This window comes from Mastigoproctus giganteus, chromosome 7, assembly GCF_048544385.1.
Source record: "Mastigoproctus giganteus isolate SK-2022 chromosome 7, ASM4854438v1, whole genome shotgun sequence".
Lineage (NCBI taxonomy): Eukaryota > Metazoa > Arthropoda > Arachnida > Uropygi > Thelyphonidae > Mastigoproctus > Mastigoproctus giganteus.
Genome location: NC_143581.1, coordinates 54,725,776 through 54,749,360, shown reverse-complemented (window position 1 = coordinate 54,749,360; position 23,585 = coordinate 54,725,776). Strand labels below are relative to the sequence as shown.

Sequence of the window (23,585 nt, the reverse complement as noted above, 5' to 3'; positions counted from 1 at the left end):
CTGTATACCGGCATCGACTGATCACTCGACTCAATACTGAAATCTGTCTGATACCTAGGTGTGAACTATACTTTTATAATGATTATTACTAAGCATTTTTACTGTTCATTTTGTGAAAAAACATTATGTGAATATTGAAAATCAGCATCACCTATTGACCAATACTGTACATCTATTTTTAATAAAATAGATTTTTTTTTTATATCAACACTAATGTAATCAAACAGCAACGATCAACGAACATAAGGGAATAATCAAACCTTAAGTCAGTGGTTTTCAACCGGGGTGCCGCAACAACATTCCAAGGGTGCCACGTAATTTGGGTTTAAATTACTTAAACTTATTATTATTTTTTTAATTTATATGTTTATTTCATTATAAAAAAGTGCACAGTATATTTTTAATTTTGTGGTGATCTATAATTGATCTTTATTTAGTACCTCTGTATAAAGAATAAAAAGAATCGGATCTAACAGGCAGAAAATTGAGTAGGGGTGCTGCAAAATAAAATAAATTACTTAGGGATATCGTTATTAAAAAAAAGATTGAAAACCACTGTTTTAAGTGAAAGGAGAAAAGATTTAAAAGGTAATTTTTAAAAATTAAAAAAAAAAAAGTAAAAGCCATTTTAGAAAAAAAAGAAAATTAGGAAAAAAGGGGAAATGAGACAAAGAAAAAGAAAGCGATGACATGATAAAAAAAATCAACTTTCAATGCATGAAAACGTTGAAACTGAAATTTCTGTAACATATAGTTACTCGCAAGATGGCGCGACTTGTACATCACAGCTGGGAAACCTATTGGTGGTTTTGTAAAGGGTCCATCACACCCGGTAAGAGAATCGGAAATGGGACCGGAAGGAACAGTGGGGAGGATGCCTTGAAGTAACTGCACTGCTCTAATTAGCCACACCTGTAAAGGGCAGGATATCAGACATGGGTGATGGTGATTCACAGAGCTGAGAAAGCACCACATGACTGGCTACGGGCGGAAACTTGAATGACCGAACCGTATTTCAGATAGTAACCGATTCCAAACATTTCTAATGTTCTTTAAAAGATAACATCACCACCGAACTCCAACTGTCAAAAAAAAAAAAAAAAAAACTTTTTTAAATATTGCTTTTTGAATGTTGTTTAATGCAATCGCCTTTAATTCTTAACGCCCAATCTAAGCAAGATTAAAAAGTTAGGCCTACATATGATTTAGCACTGGGATGTGACTCGGTTATGGTTGAGTAGAACTGGTCAATCTTTCTTGGCGTATTCGTAATTAAGAAACTTCAAGTTTCCACCCTTTCCGAGAGCAGAACTTTGTTTAAGTTAAAAGGAGAGAAGTGACTCATTTCGAAGCATCCCAACAGGATATTACGCATCATCGACTTGCTCTTGTTTTCCCTCCCTCTTTCCTTTCTCCGGAACACAGCATCTGTTAGCACGCGTCTTCCTCGTGCCGCATAATTGTTCGCGACAGTTGCGGTTTCAGTTGGCGTCCCCCAAGTCGGTAATAGGTGAAAAATGGCGTTTTTATCTGCCCATCTGCAAATGTAGCAACTGTGGGAGGGTGCGAATGAAGTGTGCTTCTATTTTTCTGTTTAGTAGCGATCAATCCAGTTGGCCCCTTCCCAGCTAATAAGTATTAATATCTTACCGGTTAGTGGGATAACCCCAAGAAAAGTTAGACGAAAACTTTTCCTTTTTTTGGGAAAGGAAGTATTAAAACCATTCAGTTTCGAAATTAATATCGAGTCTTATGGTCTCATCATTTGATGAAATTCAGTCAGCCTATTTAAAATTTTTATTCCAGCTTTATCCAAACTACACTGCTTGACAAAATTAACAGAACAAAATGCTTTTCATGAATTTTTTATTGTGGTTTGTTTGTTTGTTTGTTATTTGGTTTTTAGGAGCATCAGCAACTAAGGCTATATTGCTCTGGGATATGCGGTGGTCATTCCCTGACCTTTCCGTATCCTCCGTATTTGGTGGGTACGGGCTCGAACCCCGAGTCTAATCAAGAAGCGTATGCTACGCACTGCTGCTCCTGCCCACCTGGCTTTTTTTATTGTGGAAAGCATAGCCGAAGGCAAATACAGTATTTGATATAATAGGCATCCTGGTATGCAAATTCCGAGTATCCAATAGAAATCGATCTACCATCTTACAGAGCCGATAACTATACAAATTATTCATGCGTATAAAAATACGGGTTGCGACCATATCACTTCATTCCCGTTTTTTTTTTTTTTTTTTTTTTTTTGGCTTGCTTAGTGGGATAGTCACATCTCCAGTACTCAGGATGGCAAGTCATCGTCATTTAGATGCTTCTTTGAGATGACGTACCGTTGGACGACTTGAAGCCGGGCAGTCACAGGCGGAGGTGGCAGGTTGGCTTAATGTGTCAGACAGTGTCGTCTCAGAAGCAGTTTCAGGAGACAGGAACCATTACAAGAAGAGCTGACCAAGGTCGCCCGAGGGATACGACAACCAGAACAGGTCGCTATCTGGCTCTAACAGCAAGACGGGACACTACGATGTCCTGTCATCAACTGTCGCTTGTGGTTGCTGCAACCACAGGTGAAAATATTTCCAACTGGATTGTGTTAAGAAGGCTCAATTCAAGCGGACCCTAAGCAAGAAAGCCAGTCGTTTGTATCCCATTAATCCCAATCCACTCCAGAGCTCGTCGAAACTGGTGCCATGAATATGTGACTTGGAGCACTTACAAATGGGGGACAGTTCTATTCTCTGATGAGTCCCGTTTTAGCCTACAAACAGATTTTACAAGTTATTTCATCTAGACAATGGAATGCGGTACCATCTCTCCAACATCATGAAAGGGAAACTTGGAGGCGGTGTTCTCGTGTAGGGCGGAATAATGATCAACGGCTGCACCCCTCTCACCCTGTTTTTGATAGGGGTACCGTAAATGCGCAGAGGTACCGAGAACAGATCCTCGAACCCTATGCGTGAATTTTTAGGGGTGCAATTCGCCCAGATTTTCTTTTCATGCACGACAACGCCACTGCACATAGGGCTCAATTGGTGGAGGAATATCTTGAAACTGAAGTTATCCAACCACTGCCGTGGTCAGCAAGATCCAGACTTAAAAATCTAATTGAACATGCGTGGCACGCCCCTGGCGTCGCACTGCTCGCCGACAGCCAACTCCTCGGTCACTTGGTGAGCTACGGTTTGCGCTGGTGAAAGAGTGGGATTTGTTGCTACAGAATCTTATAGACGCCCTTATATCGAGCAATACACCGCTGTCGGGCTTGTTTAGCCGTTGGAGGAGATTATACGCATACTGTATATGATTCTAGAAGGTGGGAGCAATATAAATTGAGGAGTAAAAGCTGTAACTTATAAAATCGAACACCCGTCATTCAAAAAAAAAAAATAAAGGAAAAAAAAAGTGTTTGGTGTAAGTTTTGTGTGTTTCATGATAAATATGGCAAAATAAGGCAGTGAGGTGAAAAAGATGTGCTATTATAACTACATATAACGAGAGTTATTCGATGAGAAGTATTGGCAAAAACTAAATGTTTCATTTAAAGGAGTACAAGCTACCATTCGACGATTCAAGGTGACTGCTAGTTTAAGGGCCAAACCATTATCAGGCCAACCGCGCGTAGGAACGGAAGCATAAGACAAAACCCATAGCACCAATTTCTAAACGCAATCGATGACTTACTGCACATGAAATCTGAGCTGAGTTCAATAGGAACTGAGTAACTTCCGTGTCTACATCCAATGTAAAACTTCGTCTTAAACAAGCAGGTCGTGTAGCGGTCCGAAAACCCTTCGAACCGTAAAATTGAAAGACACTGTTGGCTTGGGCTAAGAACCATCAAACATTGGACAACTGAAGAGTGAAAAAGCGTATCGTGGACGGATAAAACCAAATTTTGAAATTTTTGGATCCAGGCATAGAGTTTATGTGAGAGGACCAACTGAAGAAAATGTGTTCCACATTGTTTAGTGCCTACAATCAGCACGGTGTTGGTTCAATCGTGATCTGGGGTTGCTTCTGTTTTTCTGTAATGAGTGATATCGTCAGAATTTAAGGAATTTTAAGAAAAGAAAACTATAAAGCATTCTTAAACATAATGCAATATTGCTATGTCTGAACTTCGACCTTGTGGAAGAAATTTTATATTACAAATGACCGAAGCACAGCGCTAAGCAGGGCAGGGACTTTCTATTAACTAAAGAACAAAACCAAATTATGATATTAGGGTCGCCCATCAATGATTACATCTACCGATATATTTATTTTGTCTGTAAATTGCGTGTGTTCTCTGGTCGATTTGCCCTGTTTTGCTGGATGAAAAAAACTCCAGTTTCCGGGGGGGGGGACCTTGCTATATACGCCTGAGACCGACTAACTCAGCCACGGAGTGAAAAAAAAAAAGCCAATTAAAGTTCCACACTCCTCTGACCGTGTAGTCATCCCGGAGTATAAACAGAAAATGTATTTATTTTAGCGTAGTAATGAGGATTTGCTAAGGTCCATTAGACCAATAGGGGATTACAAAGCACAGGATTACCATCATAACAGGTTATATTGAACTTTCTGGTAAGATACCTCCTCGATTAACGAAACTGATAGCTGCTAGGATGGAGAAAAATTATGAATGAATAAATTAGAGTTGTTGAGAAGGAACAAAATCGCAGTACAAAGAGGTGTAGATGAAATTTCACGAATAGATAATTACAGTTAAACGGGCACTGAGTGGAAGATGTTTCTCACACACAGTGCTTGCACCTTGTTCTGCTTCCAACAACTGCTCTCCCGAATAGGAAGTGCAGTTCAACTTGTTTCCTTAGAGACTTCTAGCTCGTCCTCTGTAGAGCTACCGGTCGGACACACAGACATACGTACCACACCGTTATATAATCCGAAACGGAACCTAAGGTTGCCCTTTCTTTCACCAGACAATGTGTAAATAAATAACTTAAAAAAAAAAAGCAGGTAAAAGGCTTCCGTTCGATAGCTGGTAGGACCTTATTTCCTTCCGTAGCGAGTTCAGAGGACGCTAGCAGAATCAAACCTACCGTAGCTCTTACAAGGAGAGGAAACGGGGAGTTTTGCCTTGTTCGTTCGCTCCGGGCCAATGCAGGAAACACCTGTTGCAGTCCAGTGTCTCGGCTACCACATGGCTTTAAGGGGAAAAGCACTACCCCCCCATTCTCTCTTCTTCCTTCTCTTGTCAGATTCTCTGGATACAGTTAGCTTGTCATGGCATTCAGCAAGACGGCCAATTAAACCACCTTCCCTTAAAGTACACTCTGCTTCCTAAGTAAGGGTGTCCGATCTTGTACCCAACCAAAACAGATTCCGTAATAATCCGTTTAAATATAAAAAGCCAAATATTGTTTATCTGACCTCATGATGCAACGTAATAAGTTCGTTAAATCACAATATTTTTCTATTTCACCGAGATGAGAAATAAAATATTTTGTTAAAATAAGTGAATCAATGAAGAACCTGGAGATAATGCAAACGTAACCAGGTTAATTGATAAACTGCCAAAAAGTTATATGGATTTTAGGAGGCTAAAGAAGTTCTATGAACAAAGCATAATTTTCTTCCATTGCAAGAAATGGAACTCTTGAAAATATTTTCAAATTCGCGGCAGAAAACAGCCGAGAATATCGAAGCATAGAATATCACTTACTTAAAAACTGATTACCAAGTAAAAATCACCTAAGTGATAAAAAGGAAATCTTTCTGTAAATAAAAGTTTATATTTACGAAAATATAAAGTAAACCGAACTCCAAGAAAGTAAATAATGGAACTGTTTCTTTCTGACTACTAAGTAATTAAGCTACTGGCTTTGAATTTCACGTGCAGGTTGCATCGATCTTTATATAGCAATTTCTGTGTGAAAGTATCTACAAGGCCGGATTTATCGAGGTGTAATGGCACAGTTGCTCCAAGGGTCCTAAGATCACGAGAAGTTCCGGAAACTACTACTGGTTAAGAGGCTCAAGCAACTTGTTTTTGGGTGGGGAGGGACTTCTAAAAATATGTGCGCCAGGAGCTTCAACTGCCTAAAATCCAGCATTCGAGAGATATCAACAATTCAAATATCAATGGCATGTTGGGAGTTCTTTCTAAAGAGTTAGATGGCTTATCGTCATTTATCAACAATTACGACAACGGTTCGCCACTTCGACCAAGAGACAAAACGGAACACAAATGCTTACAAAATCTAAATAACCCAACTTTTCGTTTGCTTGTAGAAATAAATTGCAAGCCATTTTTCTTCTTCATTAAACTTATAAAAGTGAAGTTAGAGGAAACCATTTTATTGTCTGGAAAATAATGTTTAATCGCCATTTCGGAAATAAAATTAAGAGAAGTTTGAGTGTGATACGATTTGATCCAAACACAAATACTGGTAGATATTGAGACAGTTTTGTCAATGTCACAATTACTTGCTTGTTAATGTACAAGTGTTTCTTCATTATGAGATCGCAGTATACCCTTGGATCATCTGCATACAACTTATCATTGACAATACTAGAATGAATACGAGCCAAAATTAAAACAAACGAGACCTCGGCTTTCCGCAAATATTTTTATCTGTTAAAAAAAAAGTCCCCTTAAATTAAGTAATGTTCATTCAACAACTTTAACGAGATATTTAAAGTGATCTATTAACATGACAATGTTTTCGCATTAATTTTAACAAGTTAATTTTACTATTTTAACAAGTTAAGGTTAGCGACAGACTCGCAATGAGATCAATACCATTATGATGATTTCTTTTCTAGCAAAATTGATTAGGTCACAGAACATTTTTCGCATGATCGATCATTCTATTCTGGAGAGAAGTAGTAATATTATTTGTCATCCATAAGTAGTGTGAATGCAAAGAGGTATACAATTATATGATGCGGTCGGAAAGGATAACAGTAACAATATTCCAGTAAGAAAGTTTACAAAGGTTAAGGAAACAATACATGTCTAATAAGGATAATCTTACAAATAAAAATCATCGTTGAATTAAATAATTATCAGATAAGAAATCAACAAAGATGAACATTAAGTTATCAGATGCAAATAACATGTGGTTGAAAGGGAAAGGTAGAGGCGAATATCAATTGGAAGGATGAACATATTTAAGGACTGAATATATCTTAACTCTATGAAATGAGACGGGTTTGATTTGTGATTTGGTACGCGTATTAAAGGGGGGGGGGGTGCAAACAGATATGATCCAAAATTTTTCGATTATCATATTTACAGGCTACCAATTTAAATAGGCAGTGTATGTTAGTAATTTTGATTTTATTTTCGCTTTTCCATTAGAACGTAAGGACTGGAAGTTGATAGAAGCTTTAGAGTAAACTCATCTAAGCAGTCTCATGTAGATGACCAAATGAGTACGCAATGGATTGTAATGAAATGAAGTAAATAGTAAACGTGCTAGATTACAATATTAGGGTCACTGATATGTAATATTTTTAATTTTAATACTCAGAATAGCTTCAGACATTCCCTTCTAAAAATGCGTCGCGTGAAAAAAGTTGCCTATTATGTCAGTGATGAGACCAGGGCTCAGAATAAACCGAAGCGCATTAGAACGCCGTTTTCGTCACTATCATATGTAATGTCATACCTGATCATTAAAAATAAGATATTTTATTAATGAGCGTTTCGTAAAATTTTCCATTTTGACCCTGGACGAGACCAAGCTCTCTGCGAAATTACTTTAGATATTAATGACTTGTTAATTCAAAAGGGAGAGGCGGTAATAAGATACTGAAAACATTTCATTCAAATTAGTAGAGGAAGAAAACTCTCAGGGAACAGAGCTCGAGATCTGTTCTAGACAATAAAACTAGATTAGAGTGGTGCCACCATGTGGGATACCAACAGTGATGTTTCTAGTAAGGTAAAATCCAACTTTAAGAGTGTACAAACTTTTAAGAAAAAGAGACAGAAATACAAGTTAGTTGCCAGAGATGGTATAAACACTGACAGTAAATCAACTAAAGCGAATAAGTCAACAGAACAAATGCAACAGAAATGAAAGACTAACACGACTTCAAGTCGGACCATCATGCTTCCAATTTCCCCGAAATACGCTTATAGGACTTATTTCGCGTTGCTTCTGCATTATGTTATTCTCGTATTGTCTTATCTAAATTAATATTTATATTATAAGACAACAGGTATCCCTCGAGTTTTTCGAAATTCTTACTTTATACGCGAATTCTATTCTTACGAACAATTTTCGAATTACGTAAATTATTTCGAATTAATAAATTGTAATCGGCCTGTCAACTAGGATTTTAAGAGATTTTTAGAACCCTGCATATGTGTAGAACCAAGTAAAATCTGCAAAATCTGTCCAGAAATTCCTTATAGTTCGTCATAAGGCAGAGCCTCTTGTTGTTATCACGTGATAAACACATCCTCAGCACAGCATCTACTTATGTTCGGCATCAGATGAGTGCGACCATCGTGGAGTGTGTACAGGTACACATGCAAGTTATTTTATCCTATTTTATTTCTATTTAAGACATACTATATGTTCTTCCTCTCACATTAATTTGTACGCTCCTTGAAAGAAAAAATAAATAGTTCGAACGTCATATTCAGAACATAAACTAATAAGGCCGGGGCCTTATTAGATCATTTTCTATTTCCATGGTAGACAGACAAACCATAGCCCAAGACATCCACCACAATTTTTAACACATTTTTGACGCCCCTAAAATTTTGCTACCAGAGACTAGTCGGTGCCTCACTGACTCGCTCCACAAGCCGGCTCTCCCTCTCTGATTTTTTTTACTGATTATAACCAGTAAATTAATGAATGTGTGGTTGAAAAGTAGTAAGCTAATTAAATTTTCTGCAAAAGCGTGTAATTTAAGAAGCGAGAGAGAAGGGTGAAGAAATAAGAAAGTTGGGCACTGCTTCATTAGGGAGCCTATCCTGTGAATGTCACTTCTACGTTAAAGAGGTTCATTGAAGTCATTTGCATAGATGTCCATAAACCTGTTTCAAAAAACAAAAAAAAAAAAAAAAACCGCACTAAAACACAGAGAGAAAAAAAAAAAAAAAGCAGTCAGAAAGTAAAAACAAACCATTTACTGTCGGGTGAAGGAAAACCAATGGATTAACTTGAAATGCCAACTGGCGGGTATCACTTTAGAATAACAGGATAAGGAATTACTAGATGTCGAAGACTTGGAGAAATTCTCCAAAAAATTCAAAGCACGTGCGAAAAGTTTCACAATTTCCTAAACTTTTATTTATTTTGATCAATTTGAAATCTTCAATTTTGTAAATTGTACAGATTTATAAATTTAAAATTGATTAAAAGTTTAACTGAGGAAGTTGTCAGACATTCCACACCTGCTTTGAATTTTACTGTCTAGTAATTTTCTTTCCTCCTCTTAAAAACGCATTTATTCACCTCGAAAAGATGCTAACCATCGTGTTTCAGATACGCTTTGATCATAAATTGCCAATGGGGGTAATAAACAGCTACAGGTGTAGTTTAAAACAATAGTTGCCTGTCATTCTCCGTGCTATATGATTATACTGTTTGGTTCCCATCCGACGGGCCGTTTAATTGTGAACTATAGGTGTCACCGTGGATGCATTAAGTACATGTGCTTTGAGTGACCGAGATTCGAGCCAATGACTGCTAAATACGGTGCTGTTTCTTGTTTTTTCCTCTATCTTGTGAACTCCTCTGACCGTGTGGTCGTCCCGGAATATAAATAGAAAATTTATTTATTTATTTTATCGATGGTGCATTGTTTTAGCTGATCAAACCGTTCCATCAAAACATTAATAGAAATGAGTTTTCTTAAAACTGCAAGTTTGAATTTCAATTCTTATCGCCAGTTAACAAGGTCTAAAAAGTTAAAACCTTTAAATGACTGTTAACCTCTAAAATGAGTTATTTTTTTCTCCCAGTTCATTTTTATGGTGCAAAAAAGCATCTTATTGTTATTTAAAGGGTGAAGGTCATTGAAATTCATTTAAATAATAAAGCCAAGTGGCAATAGAAGTGATAAGGTTATTAATCCGCCGAACATTTCGCCGTAAATAGTGTTACAGTAATTAATCCTAATACCTGCAATGGAGACCCTTTTTCCGGCCTACATGCCAAAAATAGGCTGAAACAAAAATAACAATTTTTGCTAGTTACAGAGAGAGAGAGAGAGAGAGAGAGAGAGAGAGAGAGAGAGAGAGAGAGAGTCTAAAATTTGTATAGTCTTTATTCATATTATGCAAAATATAACATGGGTAAAAAGGGAAACAGAAATAAGGGAAAGGGAAATAAACTAAACTTCTTTAATAATAAAGTACGTTCACAACAAAAATGCGTTTTTATTTCAGGACAAATTCAATTATGAATGGCCGCGGGCCAGTATACTGTCCTATACATATCATTCGTGCCATTGATTCGATATTGCTCCTATACCTTAATATTCATTAACACATTCTTATTCCTTATTATCTTTAATGAAGATGTGATAATTATTTTGTTGAACTAAAGTTAACAACCATGTTCTCCAGAACTCTCTCCCTACTCCTTTAGCAACCTTTTTTGTATTTACTTAAAAATTGGTTTGAAAATAGCAAATCTTGCGGTATATTCGACAGTTATTACTTCAAACTGTCTGTGTTTATACCATGGTAAGGCCAGCTTGTTGCTCTCTATAAGCCCGTGCTCCTTCCTGTTTTGTTCCATCAACTACAGACCCCTTTTCGCTCGATAACAATTATCTCGACACACGACTTCTGTGAAGGTCAAACCCGACTTAACCTATCAAATGGACACAGCGGACTTTTTTCCTATATCTTTGACAACCAGCTGTGTCCCCTAAGTCACGTGTCATCCAAGTACACCCCTCACTCGCTTCCCCTAATGATCGCACGGTCAGTAGAGGAAAGTGGGCAAGAAGTGTGGAGGGGTTTGTACAGGACAGGGGAAGAGGACGGGGATAAAACTCGGGTGAAACATCCCCGACACCTGTTTCCGAGACGGGACCCTGGTTCTCCCCATCCTGTGCTAAGGGAACAATGAATCAAGGTGACGTCGAGGGCACAACGACCGGGAACCAATAGGAGCCGCTCGTGTGGACAAACTGTTAGCGTACCACCTCATTGGCTGTGCTGGGGCGTCCGAGACGAACACCTGCACGGCATAGCCCTTGAAAACACGTCGGCACATTCACGGGACAGTCATTTCGTACGAGCGTTCGCAAGCAAGTGTGATTACCGCTTATTTTTACTGACCTAATAGTGAATGAAGGAGTACGGCACTTTTTGGATAGAGCCAACCTACGGAATCATCAAAAGTTGCCCTATTGGACTGTTTGTATCGAAGTCATCATCATGCCACGTGCATTCCTCATCAAGAAACGGAGTGGCATGCGATCGCCGGCGACACCGAGGCAACAGCAACCGGAGCTGGATTTCCACAGTGACCCTGAGGTGGAGAATGATGCAGTTCAAGCTAACTTGCTCGTGGTGCAGGACGTTACGTCAGGTGAGTGTCCGTCCCTGTTAAGGCTCCGCTTTGTCGGCGTTCAGTTGTCCCACTTAGTCCCCTGTTATCTTCCAATGTTCGTGTTCCCTTAGCTCGGCTGTTATCTGAAATACAACGCCTTAATCCTCCTACAAGGTTAACACACACATGCGAGATAGGAGAGCGGGAGGATAGCTCCGTTAGATCTTTCCGTGGGCGTAATGGTAGAAATTGGTCCTTTCTCAATGTCAGAGCAACAATCTAATCTTCATAGATGTCCTCTTACGTAGGTGGATAATTATGGTAACAAAAGTTCAAAGGAGATCCTTCCAGCCATGTGGAGCCGGTTGTTTCTGGCAATAGGCGGAACAAAAGTTACGAGAAATGCCCAAAAAAGAATATGGATATGCAGGCCACTCTTCAAGGACTTTCATATTCTTCTTTGGGTACTGAATATTCGCAAGGAAAGCCCGCATCTCCACCCAGACAGGCGCTTAATGTTAAAAAAATAATAACTAAATAATAATTCAAAAATAGTTCCAGGTTTGAACGCTGATATAAAGTAAATTTCTAAAAAAAATTAAACGAATGCAGAAAAAAAAACATTATCGTTACAAATCGTTCCTGCCTGCTTATGTTTAAACAGAAGTTACCCCGCTGCTGATAAAGCGAAAGTAACAAACAAGCAATAAGCTGAGTATTCTTTGTATATAGAATTGGAAGTATTTAAAAACTCGGCTTCTATAGCTTTGAACATTTCTAATACCAAGAACGTTCCCAAATTGATTCATCTACCTGAAAAAAATCAGAAAATCACTACTGGATTATGCTAACACAATTTTACTTTTAAAAGTAGACTGTTACTACGTTTTGTATTAGATAACCATGCCTTAAATTTAAGGTTACTGTTATAGTTATTATTTTAAATGAGAGCCCATTAAACTACTAATAATTTTCCATGGAAGGAGTAGGAAAAACATGAAAGTTGGTAGCAATGGCTTGTGAGCTTGAAAAGTGGCACCACCTATCGCCAGCAGTGAGCCATACAACACATGCTCATGGCGGTACTGAAATATAACATTTAACATTCCAGAAAGTATGGGTCTCCCTCGTAGACTGTTATCTTTAAAAACGGTTCATTAAAGCTATAAGTGCGTTTGTTTGCGATTTGGATGTCAACCAAAAAATTCGAGTGAAAAAAAAAAAGAAAAAAAGAATCATATTCATGCTTTTCACTGCTTTCTGCTACTGATGCAAAGTGATACCACAGAGTAAATCACTACAAACTGTCATGTTCCCAGCTGTTTCCTATGTAAAATTATTACCAGTTTGAGCTACCAAATGACCCACTGGAAGTATTACTGTTAGCAATATAAATACTGTGCTACAAGAGTATCTTAACTGTAGAAAATAATATTATGGGTATATTCTGATAGCGCGTTTACATGCTAGGAGTCTATTGCATAATTGGCAATAACACTTTTCCTCAACGACCATATTTTTGTTCTCTTGGTTTCTATGATAATTGGGCACTATTGGTAGTTTTAAGTTAATTACAGGCGGTATCTTTGAGTGCTATCTGACAGTATCAGTTGGTTGATCAAATGAGTTTACATCGGATGATTGCTAGAATAATGCCGTCACGACCTATCCCAGCCGATGTATACCTCTAAATTTAAATACTTATTTACTTCTAACCAAACGTGACTTGTAACCGGTCCGTGAGGTTATTATGATAGTTAATTATTTTGGAATATCCATTACGTTTTAAAGTCTTCCTTGTGATTCATCAAAGTCGGTACTGCGTAAGATATTACCAAGATTAAAATATTAGGAACCACGATGCTGTTGTACACATGCTTACGAACAAGCCGGTTCGTAAGGATGTAAACAAGTTCGTAAACAAGCCTTCTCGCAAAGTTCCTGCTTAAAGCAACAGCGCATCCTGAATTCAGATCCTCATCGATTAGTACGAGAAATAATAAATCCAGTTTCTGATTTATTAATTTGTTCAACTAACTTCATTTACGATAATCCATTTTCCCCAATTATCCTTATCAGAGTCTAGTACTTTGATCTGGAGAATAAGTTAAACTTATTTTTAGCGGTATCTAAATCCGAAACTAAAATTCTATTTGTTTCTAATTTTGCCAAACTCACATTCAGTAACTATCTCAAGCTAAACAGAATGCAACTGCAATGCGCAGATATAACAGTAACGTGTATACTCAGGGCCAGAACTACTTTCAATAATTTTAGAAGTCGGCAAACACAACCAATGTAAACCACATAATCAGAAATTGAAATGAGAAAATAAACTACTCGTTAGTTGACAATAACCGTTATCATAAATGAACATTTTCAAAACGCCCCCTGTGGTACCCTAAGCAGCCTTCAGTTATAAAATATGTATTATTTAAACTTTCAATTACTATCATTTATTAAAATAATCAAGCGAGATTTTCAATTTCAAATAATGTATGTTAATACTACTCCAAAAAGTAAGAAATGTTCAAAGTTTTAAATTTCTTCTTTTCTCTTTTCCAGATGTTCGGGGACCGTATGATCTCACTACCAAGAAAAAGTCCCCCAGCCACGAGGAAATAGTAAAACTTTTGGAAAGAACTCCGGTAGGTACCTCACCTCAGTCTCATACAGTCATTTCTCCCTTGCCAGTTCCTGCAGTGTATCCCAAAGGGGTGATCCCACACGTTGAAAAGGCTCATATGTCTATGGACATTGACAAACAAACATGGCATCGGCCCATGGTTGCACCATATCTGCCATTCAATTACCCTCTGAACTTCTTCCAGCCTAACAGCATGTATGGTATGACCCCAAGTCATGGATGTGTAGGGGGTTTGCGAACTTCTCTTCCACCTCCACTGGTTCCTGTATCATCCACAAGATCACCTTCGCCGAAATCAGAATATTTTGGCGCATACGACATACCACCAAGAGATGTGATGTCACCTACCACACCTATGCATTCAGGAGTTATCACCCATTCTCCACAGTCAAAACACATTTCATTGTGTTCAGGATGGACTTCGGACGGACGAGAGTCGAATCTGTCGTCCTCTCCAACTCCGAGTTCGGACGGGGAGTCCTTGAAGGATGCAAAACGCAGACGACAAGAGACAACTCGTTATCAGTGTTCTGACTGTAACAAATCTTACTCTACTTACGGGGGACTTTCGAAGCACATTCAGCTCCACTGCACTACACAGTCAAAAAAGTCATTCAACTGCAAGCATTGTGACAAGGTCTATGTATCCTTGGGAGCCCTCAAAATGCATATTCGGACTCACACGCTTCCCTGCAAGTGTAAACTCTGTGGAAAAGCTTTCTCCCGACCTTGGTTACTTCAGGGACACATACGTACCCATACTGGAGAAAAACCTTTTACCTGTCCCCACTGTAGTCGAGCATTTGCTGATCGATCTAACTTAAGGGCTCATTTACAGACCCATTCCGACGTGAAGAAGTACAGGTGTAAAGCATGCAGCAAAACTTTCTCTCGTATGTCCCTGCTCGTGAAACACGAGGATGGAGGATGTCCCGGGCTAAGATCTGAATCTGTGCGAGAAATAGCATCATAATTCCTCATCGCTAGAGCATATTTATATATTATCCAAGTGAAATTATTTTTATGGAAAACAAAAACGAAAGTTACTGTTCTTGTTACTAAAAGTGGCGCTGATTTCGTTGCTATGTATAATGAATAGTTGCCTAAAGATAATAACGCATGCTCATATGACCAATTGTTTATACATCCACAGATCTATGTACATAAAAATTTAGAAGCCTAGTAATTATGGTTGAATGTATTTATTAGAATAAGTGTTGAGATGAAAAAGTGAACGAAACAATTGTATTCTTGATACTCAGATACTGATTTCTGTGGGTGTTATCCGTATTTGTATGCCATATTTATATATATATATATATAGTTTCATTAGCGTTAAGAGTAGTACTATTCTAATAATTTTCTATGATATAGTAAGAACAGTCAAAAATTATATTTGCCTTGATAGACCTACTTAAAAATGAATGTGTCAAAGATTACTTATTTGCCTCGATCGACCTACTTAGAACGACTTGCAAATTTTTAATTTTTAAATTAAAAATTTCAAATTTTTAATTTGAAAGTTACTGGGAAAAACCTAAATTCCAAACAAAGAGACAGTCTTTGATCATACATAGTACAAATTATTGCTAACTAATAATTTATAGAAACCTACCAAAAGTGTCTTCTCTGTTGCCATGGAAACTATTCTATTTAGATTTATCACTCGCTTTACCGTTATTAACACAATTTGGTACAAATGAAATGTCTTCCATTCATGATATAAAATAAGATGGAAAAATCGTGTTGCCAAACATATTTCAAAACATTTGGTGCCCATTTTAAAGAGAGCTAGTCGATTGTGCCAACATCTTAGTCTAGAATATAAGAACATGTTTTAAAAATTTATAAGTTTATTTTTTAATCAAATCTAAGACTTAACTATCGGTGAATCTTACTCAACACTAAATGACGTTTTTGTTTACAGTCAGTTTCATTTGCTTTATATGCTGCCAAACCAGCCTTTACGAGATACAACGCTTTATTATTAACCATATACTGCCTATCTATAATTACAAGTCTGCCTTCTCTCAGGGAAAATTGTTATACGTGATGCTAATAATACTGCTGGATTTTTCTGTTAAGGAATAGAATGGAAAAAAAAAAAAAAAAAAAAAATTGCAAATTGCTCACTTCTTTGACGCAGACTAAACGGCCTGCTCCAAATTTGTTCAGGTGATAGTGACTTTCTCAAGTCCCACACGATATTTGCCAACGCTGGAAGGTATAGGCTTCTTGGTTTTCCTAACCTAAGGTGATTTTTTTCCTTTTTTTTTTTTAATGAAAGCTGTGGGGCCACACTGTCGCGACCTCGCTATCCACCTGTTGCTCAGGTATTCCGGCTGGACACGCACCTTGTTGCTCAAGGTCTTCCCGTCTTTGCCTCCTATAGCATCGTATATGGCGACAGTGAGGCGTAGTCATGGAAGATAGTTTTTTTTTTTTCCCCTCGCTTACGTTAAAATGTATTATTGACCTTTAATTAGCCGTGTGCCCTCAGCAATCCGTGTTTTTTTCCCCTTGTCTTTTCATTTCAGCGTGTAAATAAATAGTTTGAGAGAGAAAGACGCAGAGCTACCTTCGCTATTGGCTTTTGTTAAATAGGTCATGTTAATAATTCACTTGTCTTTGCATTAATCTGTTAAAGAACACACTGGATATTTATGAGAATTCTTCAAAAGCTTCGGATAAGCATTTATAGTAAGATAGTTGTTAGTTAATATGCAAAACTTCACCAAGCACCATGTCTTTCAGTCTCGGTAGGCTCCTTTTTTAATGCCTTAAAATAAAGGAGTTCAAAGAGATCAAATTTGTATATTGTTTCACGCAAAACTATGAGATCTGTATTGTTTCCAATGAGTGAGTAAGTGTTAAAATCTACTTACAATGCATGTTGTCCACTCGGTTTTTATTATTTTTTTCTAGTTGTAATTTATCTCCAAGTGCCATGTTTGATTTTTATTGTAATGCACATTTTATATTGTTATATAACGTGAATACTGTTGCATACTTTGTATTTTTTAACATGAACGACCTAGTCAGAATGATACTATATTTATAAAAATGCTTTCTTAATAAAAATCACTTGTACTGTATCAGTTTCGTAATCTTTTCGATAAAATATATATACAGAACACGCTGTATTATAAGAACTTACAATTTCATATAACACTCATGTTTATATCCAAGGTAAATTATTTATATAATGTTTAAAAATTCCACTCGTTTTTAACAAAAAACAAATGAAATTGGATTCAAACAACGTAAGGAAGTGCAAACAAAATTCAACGCATTACAGTTACTATGTATAAAACATTGATGTTAAAATGCCATTATTCGATCTAGTGTCTGTGATTTTGAAATTAGTATACTATCTTCAATAGATATATTTAAAGATTTTGAAGAGATATTTTATATCATTAAAGTTATTAATCCACGTATTTTTTTTTCTGAATTGAAAAAAGTAACATTAAATAAAACTGGTTTAACTAACATTGCGTGCAGTCTGCAATTCTGGGAATGTAGCCTTTGAAACGCAAAAAGTATGCTGTGAGGCTGTCAATATCCGCAAGGAATTAGTAATTTTTAAAAACTAAAGTGGAGGAAACTTCATTTTTGACACCCCCCCCCCAAAAAAAAGACATGCTTCGCAGCTACTCAAAAAATAAAAATTTATACATAGACACACACCTCGTCGAATATTTTAAAATATGATATCTTGAAATGAGACTATTTGTTTACATTCGAAAACCTAAAAAGAATGATATGATTCACATTTATACGTCCTGCTATCTATCTGGCTGAATAGTATCGGACATGGATAAACTCTACGAAAAGTTGAGGGGTTTCTATTCATTCTTAAAATTACAATGCACACCACAGAGTCAACACTTCCTTAAGAAAATCTAAACAGAACTCAAAGGAATACTGGGATAATTCCAGGTGAATACTGGATGAAAATTTTCCTTTCTAGGAGGCAGAATCCATATTTTCGAAACACAAGACATACTTAACGATAGACTTATAATTTTCAGCAAATGCAATTAGCTGTAAAATCTAAATTATACTAACCTGTTGTGGCTTTAAATAACCCTGTTATTTATTTACTCGTAATATAAAAATCTCTTCTTAATTAGCCAGAACAGGAAGACACCTTCAAAGATTATATTTAAAAACCATCAAAATCGGATAATACAATTACTTTGGGAGATATTTCAGCACTCCTTACTTTCCTCACAGAGTGGAGTCTTCTACCCACTCTGATAATAAAGTAAGAGTTGCATAGTTTAATTTCAATACTTTTAAAATAACATTTTAGGTGTTAGGAAATCCTTTTTTAAAATGATTTATTTATTCAACTAAATATTAGATTAATCCTTACATGAGTTGCCCGTCCTAAACATTAATATTGTACAGGATAGCAAAGTAGATCTCTGCATGCATATGTATACAGAGATATGAATATATATGCAGAGAAAGAAGAAAATTTGGAAGGACTGAAGGAATAACATCTGTCCACCTCTTCACAAACAAAACAAAGAGCAAATTGGCGGAGACAAAAATAAATTAAAAAAAGAAAGGAGTGGCAGAGAATATAATAATAGCATGCATTTTGCTCAGTGTAATATGGCAATTAACGTAGTAGATGGATGAGAGAGCTACAAATAATTATTATGGTAGTCACGTAGGATCATACTTCACAAGTGATGCTCACCGCGTGGCATTAAAAACAATGCGAATCAGGCATTGACAGACTGGGCACGCCAGACCTTTCTTTTTATTCAGTTTACAGAGGGCACAGTTGTTAAGAAAGGCAATCCATTTGCGAGTGAAAGAAAGATTTCAACATGACGAACCTCCCGCTCAAGGATACCAGTCGGTGAATCAATGGTCACTCCGAGTATGTGACTATAAAGAATGATTTTCGGTATTTATTTTGTGCAAGGGGGTAAAAGAAGTTTCTGAGTTCGGTGACGTTACCATACTAATTGCATATTATTCAACAATTCCATTCATTTACACAACTGCCAATCTTGGGGTATGATTTGGTAATAACATCGTTTCTGCGACCTTTATAAGCAAAGGTCATCCCAATTACAGTTCTCGTTTTGTTGATTTAGTCCTTCCCTATCCGGTTCGTTTGACATCCAAAGAGCTGATAATAAAAAGATGTTTGGAATCCCAAGATCCTACAACGAGTTACAAAAGATAAAAGCTCTCATTTAGAGAAAATAAAAACACAAGCTCGCGACGTCTGTCCTCTCCGCCCTTAGTCGTGGGTAGTGATGTGGCACCAGACTCCATCGGAGCCACCCTGTAACCTGCGAGGGTGTTTCCCCCACGCCTACATACACCTGTCATCAAAGGGCATCTACAAGTCCCTGGAGTGACTAATAGACTGTATTTCGATCGACTTATTGACTTTAAAATTGAACTCAAGAGGTTCCCACCTTGTCTGTGAAAGGAGGACCGAGATGGAAGTATTACTTGTGTGTGGGAGCCAGGTGGCTACTTGAAGACTGACAATGGAAAAGTAAGGTCAGCGCTGTTTATCATCACCTCGAATGTAAACTAAACTCTAGCATTACATGAGAGAGAGAGAGAGAGAGAGAGAGAGAGAGAGAGAGAGAGAGAAAAAAAAAAGTATTTTCCATTGTTTTGTCATGACCTATAATTACTGAAATCTATTTTTTGTTTCCGATGGGAGAATGCGTCCGTGTGAAACGATGTAGAATCTACTTCCACATAAAAAAAAAAAAAAAAAAAAAAATCAACATAACAGAGAAAGGAAAAGAAATGCTGCTTTTGATTTATACCTGTTGCTCCTACCCTAGGAAGTTTACAATTACCTCCCGTCTTCTGGATGAGATTCAACCCAGGTTTCAGCGCTAGTTTTAAAAACTACATCTTCGAATTTTTTTAATGACATTACACAATAACAGACTATTTTCCTTCCATTTTGGAGGGGAGGGGAATCTTCACTCTTTATAAAAAGTATTATTTTTTATAAAGAGAGTAAAGAAAGAAGCTGATTATTGAGAGCTATGATAGCTTGATAATTCGCTATTAACAATTAATTTGATAAATTAAAATTCTAAGTAACAGAGTGGCGAGAAGTCAGTTAGTCTATTGCTTCGATATTTTACAGTTCGACTATTCTTAAAGCGCGTGATTCATAACAGAGGAATCCAGATTGTAACGGTGAACGAAGAAAAATAAAACAAGAAATTCAAGAATTGCTAACTTCGCAGGACCATACATTTTACATAAAGAAAGTAAAGCCACTGTTTCCAATCTCAACAGAGAAAAACATCCAAGTGTCTGTACAAAAACACAACCTCATATATGAATTTTGGCTAGTTCAGTTATATTACAGGCCTAACTAAAAAAAAAAAAAAAAAAAAAAATCTTAGATGAGTTGCAGAATGCTAATTTCTTGATTACTCGGTGTATCCAATTCGCAACGATGTTCAGATATGCTCTGGTGTTCACGGTGCCGTCCAGCGGGATTAGGGGAAAAGCATGCCACAAAAGCATACTGCACATCATGCCATGCACTCTGCCATCGTTCTTGTCTCCACTCCACCTGCATTCATCTTTTGTTTTTCTGGCATCGACAGTTGTATTGTCTTGGTGTTCAAGATCAGGGACTTTCATGAAAGTCTCCTATTCTCGTATTGCATTATTCGAATAAAGGGTTCTTCGGGATGATGCGGATACTGATGTCTTGCGATGTTCTCACATTAAATGTAGAGGTTTTACATGTTTTGTTATTTTACATATAGCCCAAACCTCCATGTTCCTAATAAAGTGTCCAGGCAGTGTGCATTTGTATTACTTCTTATGCTTAAATAATGAGTCTTGGTATATTTATTACTTAAGAAGTTCTGTACCAGCTTATCATGAAGATGTTATTGTTCTTTGGATTGGTTTTGTTTGGGTAGGTTTTGCTAAAACATTCAGGGTAGTCATGCACACGCTTTACTCAAAAAAAAAAAAAAAATAATAAAATAATAATAATAATAACAGCCAATTTAAAGGCAAATACTTATGGTTTCCACTTCGGAAACCATAATATACTTCCCTTTAAATGTATGATTTTCAATATGAATAAGGTACATTTTAAATATGTTTTATTAATAGCGGAAACCACCCATTTAACAGCATTCATTGTCCTCTCTTAAGAAGAAAAAAAAAAAAAAAAAAGATGTACTAGTAGTCTCCGACTGACATCGGGGATGTGTTCATATGTACATTTATATGCTCTTAAAGGTGAGACGCATTCCTATTGTCAAATTTTTAGACTCGCCAATTTAAGTTTCACTTAAATACTCATTAAGAAGAAATTAATGCAAATAAATACAATATTAAACCAAGAAACTAATAAAATACACACATGCATTAAACCAACCAAATTATTTACGTTTCAACAAGTCAAGGACAGACGCCAGAACATAATTTTCCTTCTCTTGAGACAGTTCATTACAGCAGCGACAAAGATTACTCAATCCTCGACTGAATATTTGTTGCTCAGCCATGTTTGGGTCATCTTCAACGAGAGAATGGTGGCCGCCCATTTTTCAAATAAACTGAAAAGTTTTAACCTGAGAGGCGCTAGTGCTACTTGCAATTATGCTGTAACTAAATAGCGTGATTAAATTGTTAAAGAGAAATAAATAAAACGAAAATCAAAATGAACAGTCACTCCAGGAAGCACAACAGCTTAGAACCTAGCACTAGGTGGTGCAACTCTAGCCCGAATAAGGCAAGGACTCCATTAGATGTACAACCTAAAATGGTCATATTTCAGTCGTGATCTGCTTGTAACAAAAAGAAACAATGGATGCCCAAGTGGTAGAAAGTATTTGTTTTAATTGATAATCTTTAGGTAATCACACAATGTCATGTTGATTACACTCTCTTAATTTTTATTAAAAAATATTGAAAGTTTGTCATGTTTATTTTCTTTCTTTTATTTATTTATTTTTTTTTGTCGTGAGCCGTTTTACTTGCGATGCTGGCTGCATTTCTTCTTCCTCTTGCACTCTTACCTTTTGTTACTCCAACTCATCGTGCTTAACGATGTTTCACATTTTGCTTAACATCGTGCAGTACAGCATCTCCAACCACGTTATGTACGGCCACTTCGTTGAAGCTAATCTCATTTACCAATTCCACAATCTGTAATTGAATTTCGGAAACTTCCTGAACATCGTGAAGCTACTCTGGCCATATATTCCGTCACACTATCCATAACCTGCGTGATTTCCTCCCATGATGCCTCAATGTTGTCTGTGGCATCCTCCCATGATGCCCCAAAGTTGTCTGTGGCCCACTTATTATATCCCCTCCACAACTCGCCAAATGACTAGTTCTCGCCATCTGTCTCGAATCAGTTGTCGCAAGCTCCACCGGAGATAAGAAGATTTGAATTTCGCTCTCACCCCTGGGTCCATCGGTTGTAACAAAGAGGTCGTATTCGTTGGTATGAAAACAACTTACACGTTGTCATTCAGGTCTTCAATGTTAAAAGAATGATGGGATACAATGTCAAAAACAAGAAGTCCTATTGTTTATATTTTGTTCCTAATAGCACCTCTTGACGAGAAAACAAAAGCAAAAAGGTTTTAAATGTAGAATTTTAAAGTTATAAGCAACCTTATATTGAAACAGCGTAATTCGGCGACTGCTTGCAGTGCATTATGGATATTATAGTAAAAGAGCTATGGCCATACAGCAATGAATTTTGCTGTTTTATTGTCTGTTATGACCAAAATGTATTTACTTTTCGAGTTTTAAGCGAACAGGCCTTATCTTACCTCCATATAGTCCGTTAAATCCAGGGTTTACTACTTCATACAGTGATAAATATTTTTCTTGTTGCATAACACACACGCGCACACACTGAAATTTGCATTTAAAGAAGTTAGTGTCCTCTTTTTAGCTACATTATAAGAATAATAATAAAAAAAAAGCCAGTGCCCTCAATCTATCATATATGAAAGAGGATTACTTTTTTTTTTTTTCACAAAAGGAAATAATCTATGAACTTACGTTAATACCGTATGAGTTACGTTTGCAAATAAGGTTCTAAACAGAGGTAATGGAACCTACTTGCCACTTCTTTCAATATAATGGATTAAAACCGTTCTTTTAATGGTCATAAAAAAAAAATAAACGGGTTACATATCACTAATAAGTTATTAGTGAGCTGAGTAAAGTGAATTTTTCCGATAAGAACGTATGTTCTTATCGGAACGTATAAAAAAGTACGTACTTTTTTCCGCAAGGAGAGTTTTCTTTAATCCCTCGCATCCGAATCATTTTTACAATGCCAAAAGAAACACTTAATAATAACATTCCGTAACACTGAGAAACGAATGAATTCACGCCATCTTTGTAGAGTTGCATCAAGCACAATAAAAATAGCGAATGGTACTAGTCCACAG

At 36.8% G+C, this 23,585-nt stretch overlaps 1 protein-coding gene across 1 annotated transcript in view; it reads left to right on the top strand.

Annotated features, from left to right (window-relative positions):
• The window catches only part of LOC150082909 (uncharacterized), a 62,197-nt gene extending 47,088 nt beyond the window's left edge, over positions 1–15,109 (top strand). The window contains exons 3-4 of the mRNA XM_090378316.1: positions 11,283–11,528; positions 14,055–15,109. Of these exons, the coding sequence (XP_090234442.1) occupies positions 11,283–11,528; positions 14,055–15,109 (1,301 nt within the window). The remainder of the gene's footprint in view (positions 1–11,282; positions 11,529–14,054) is intronic.
• Positions 15,110–23,585: the final 8,476 nt, after the last annotated feature.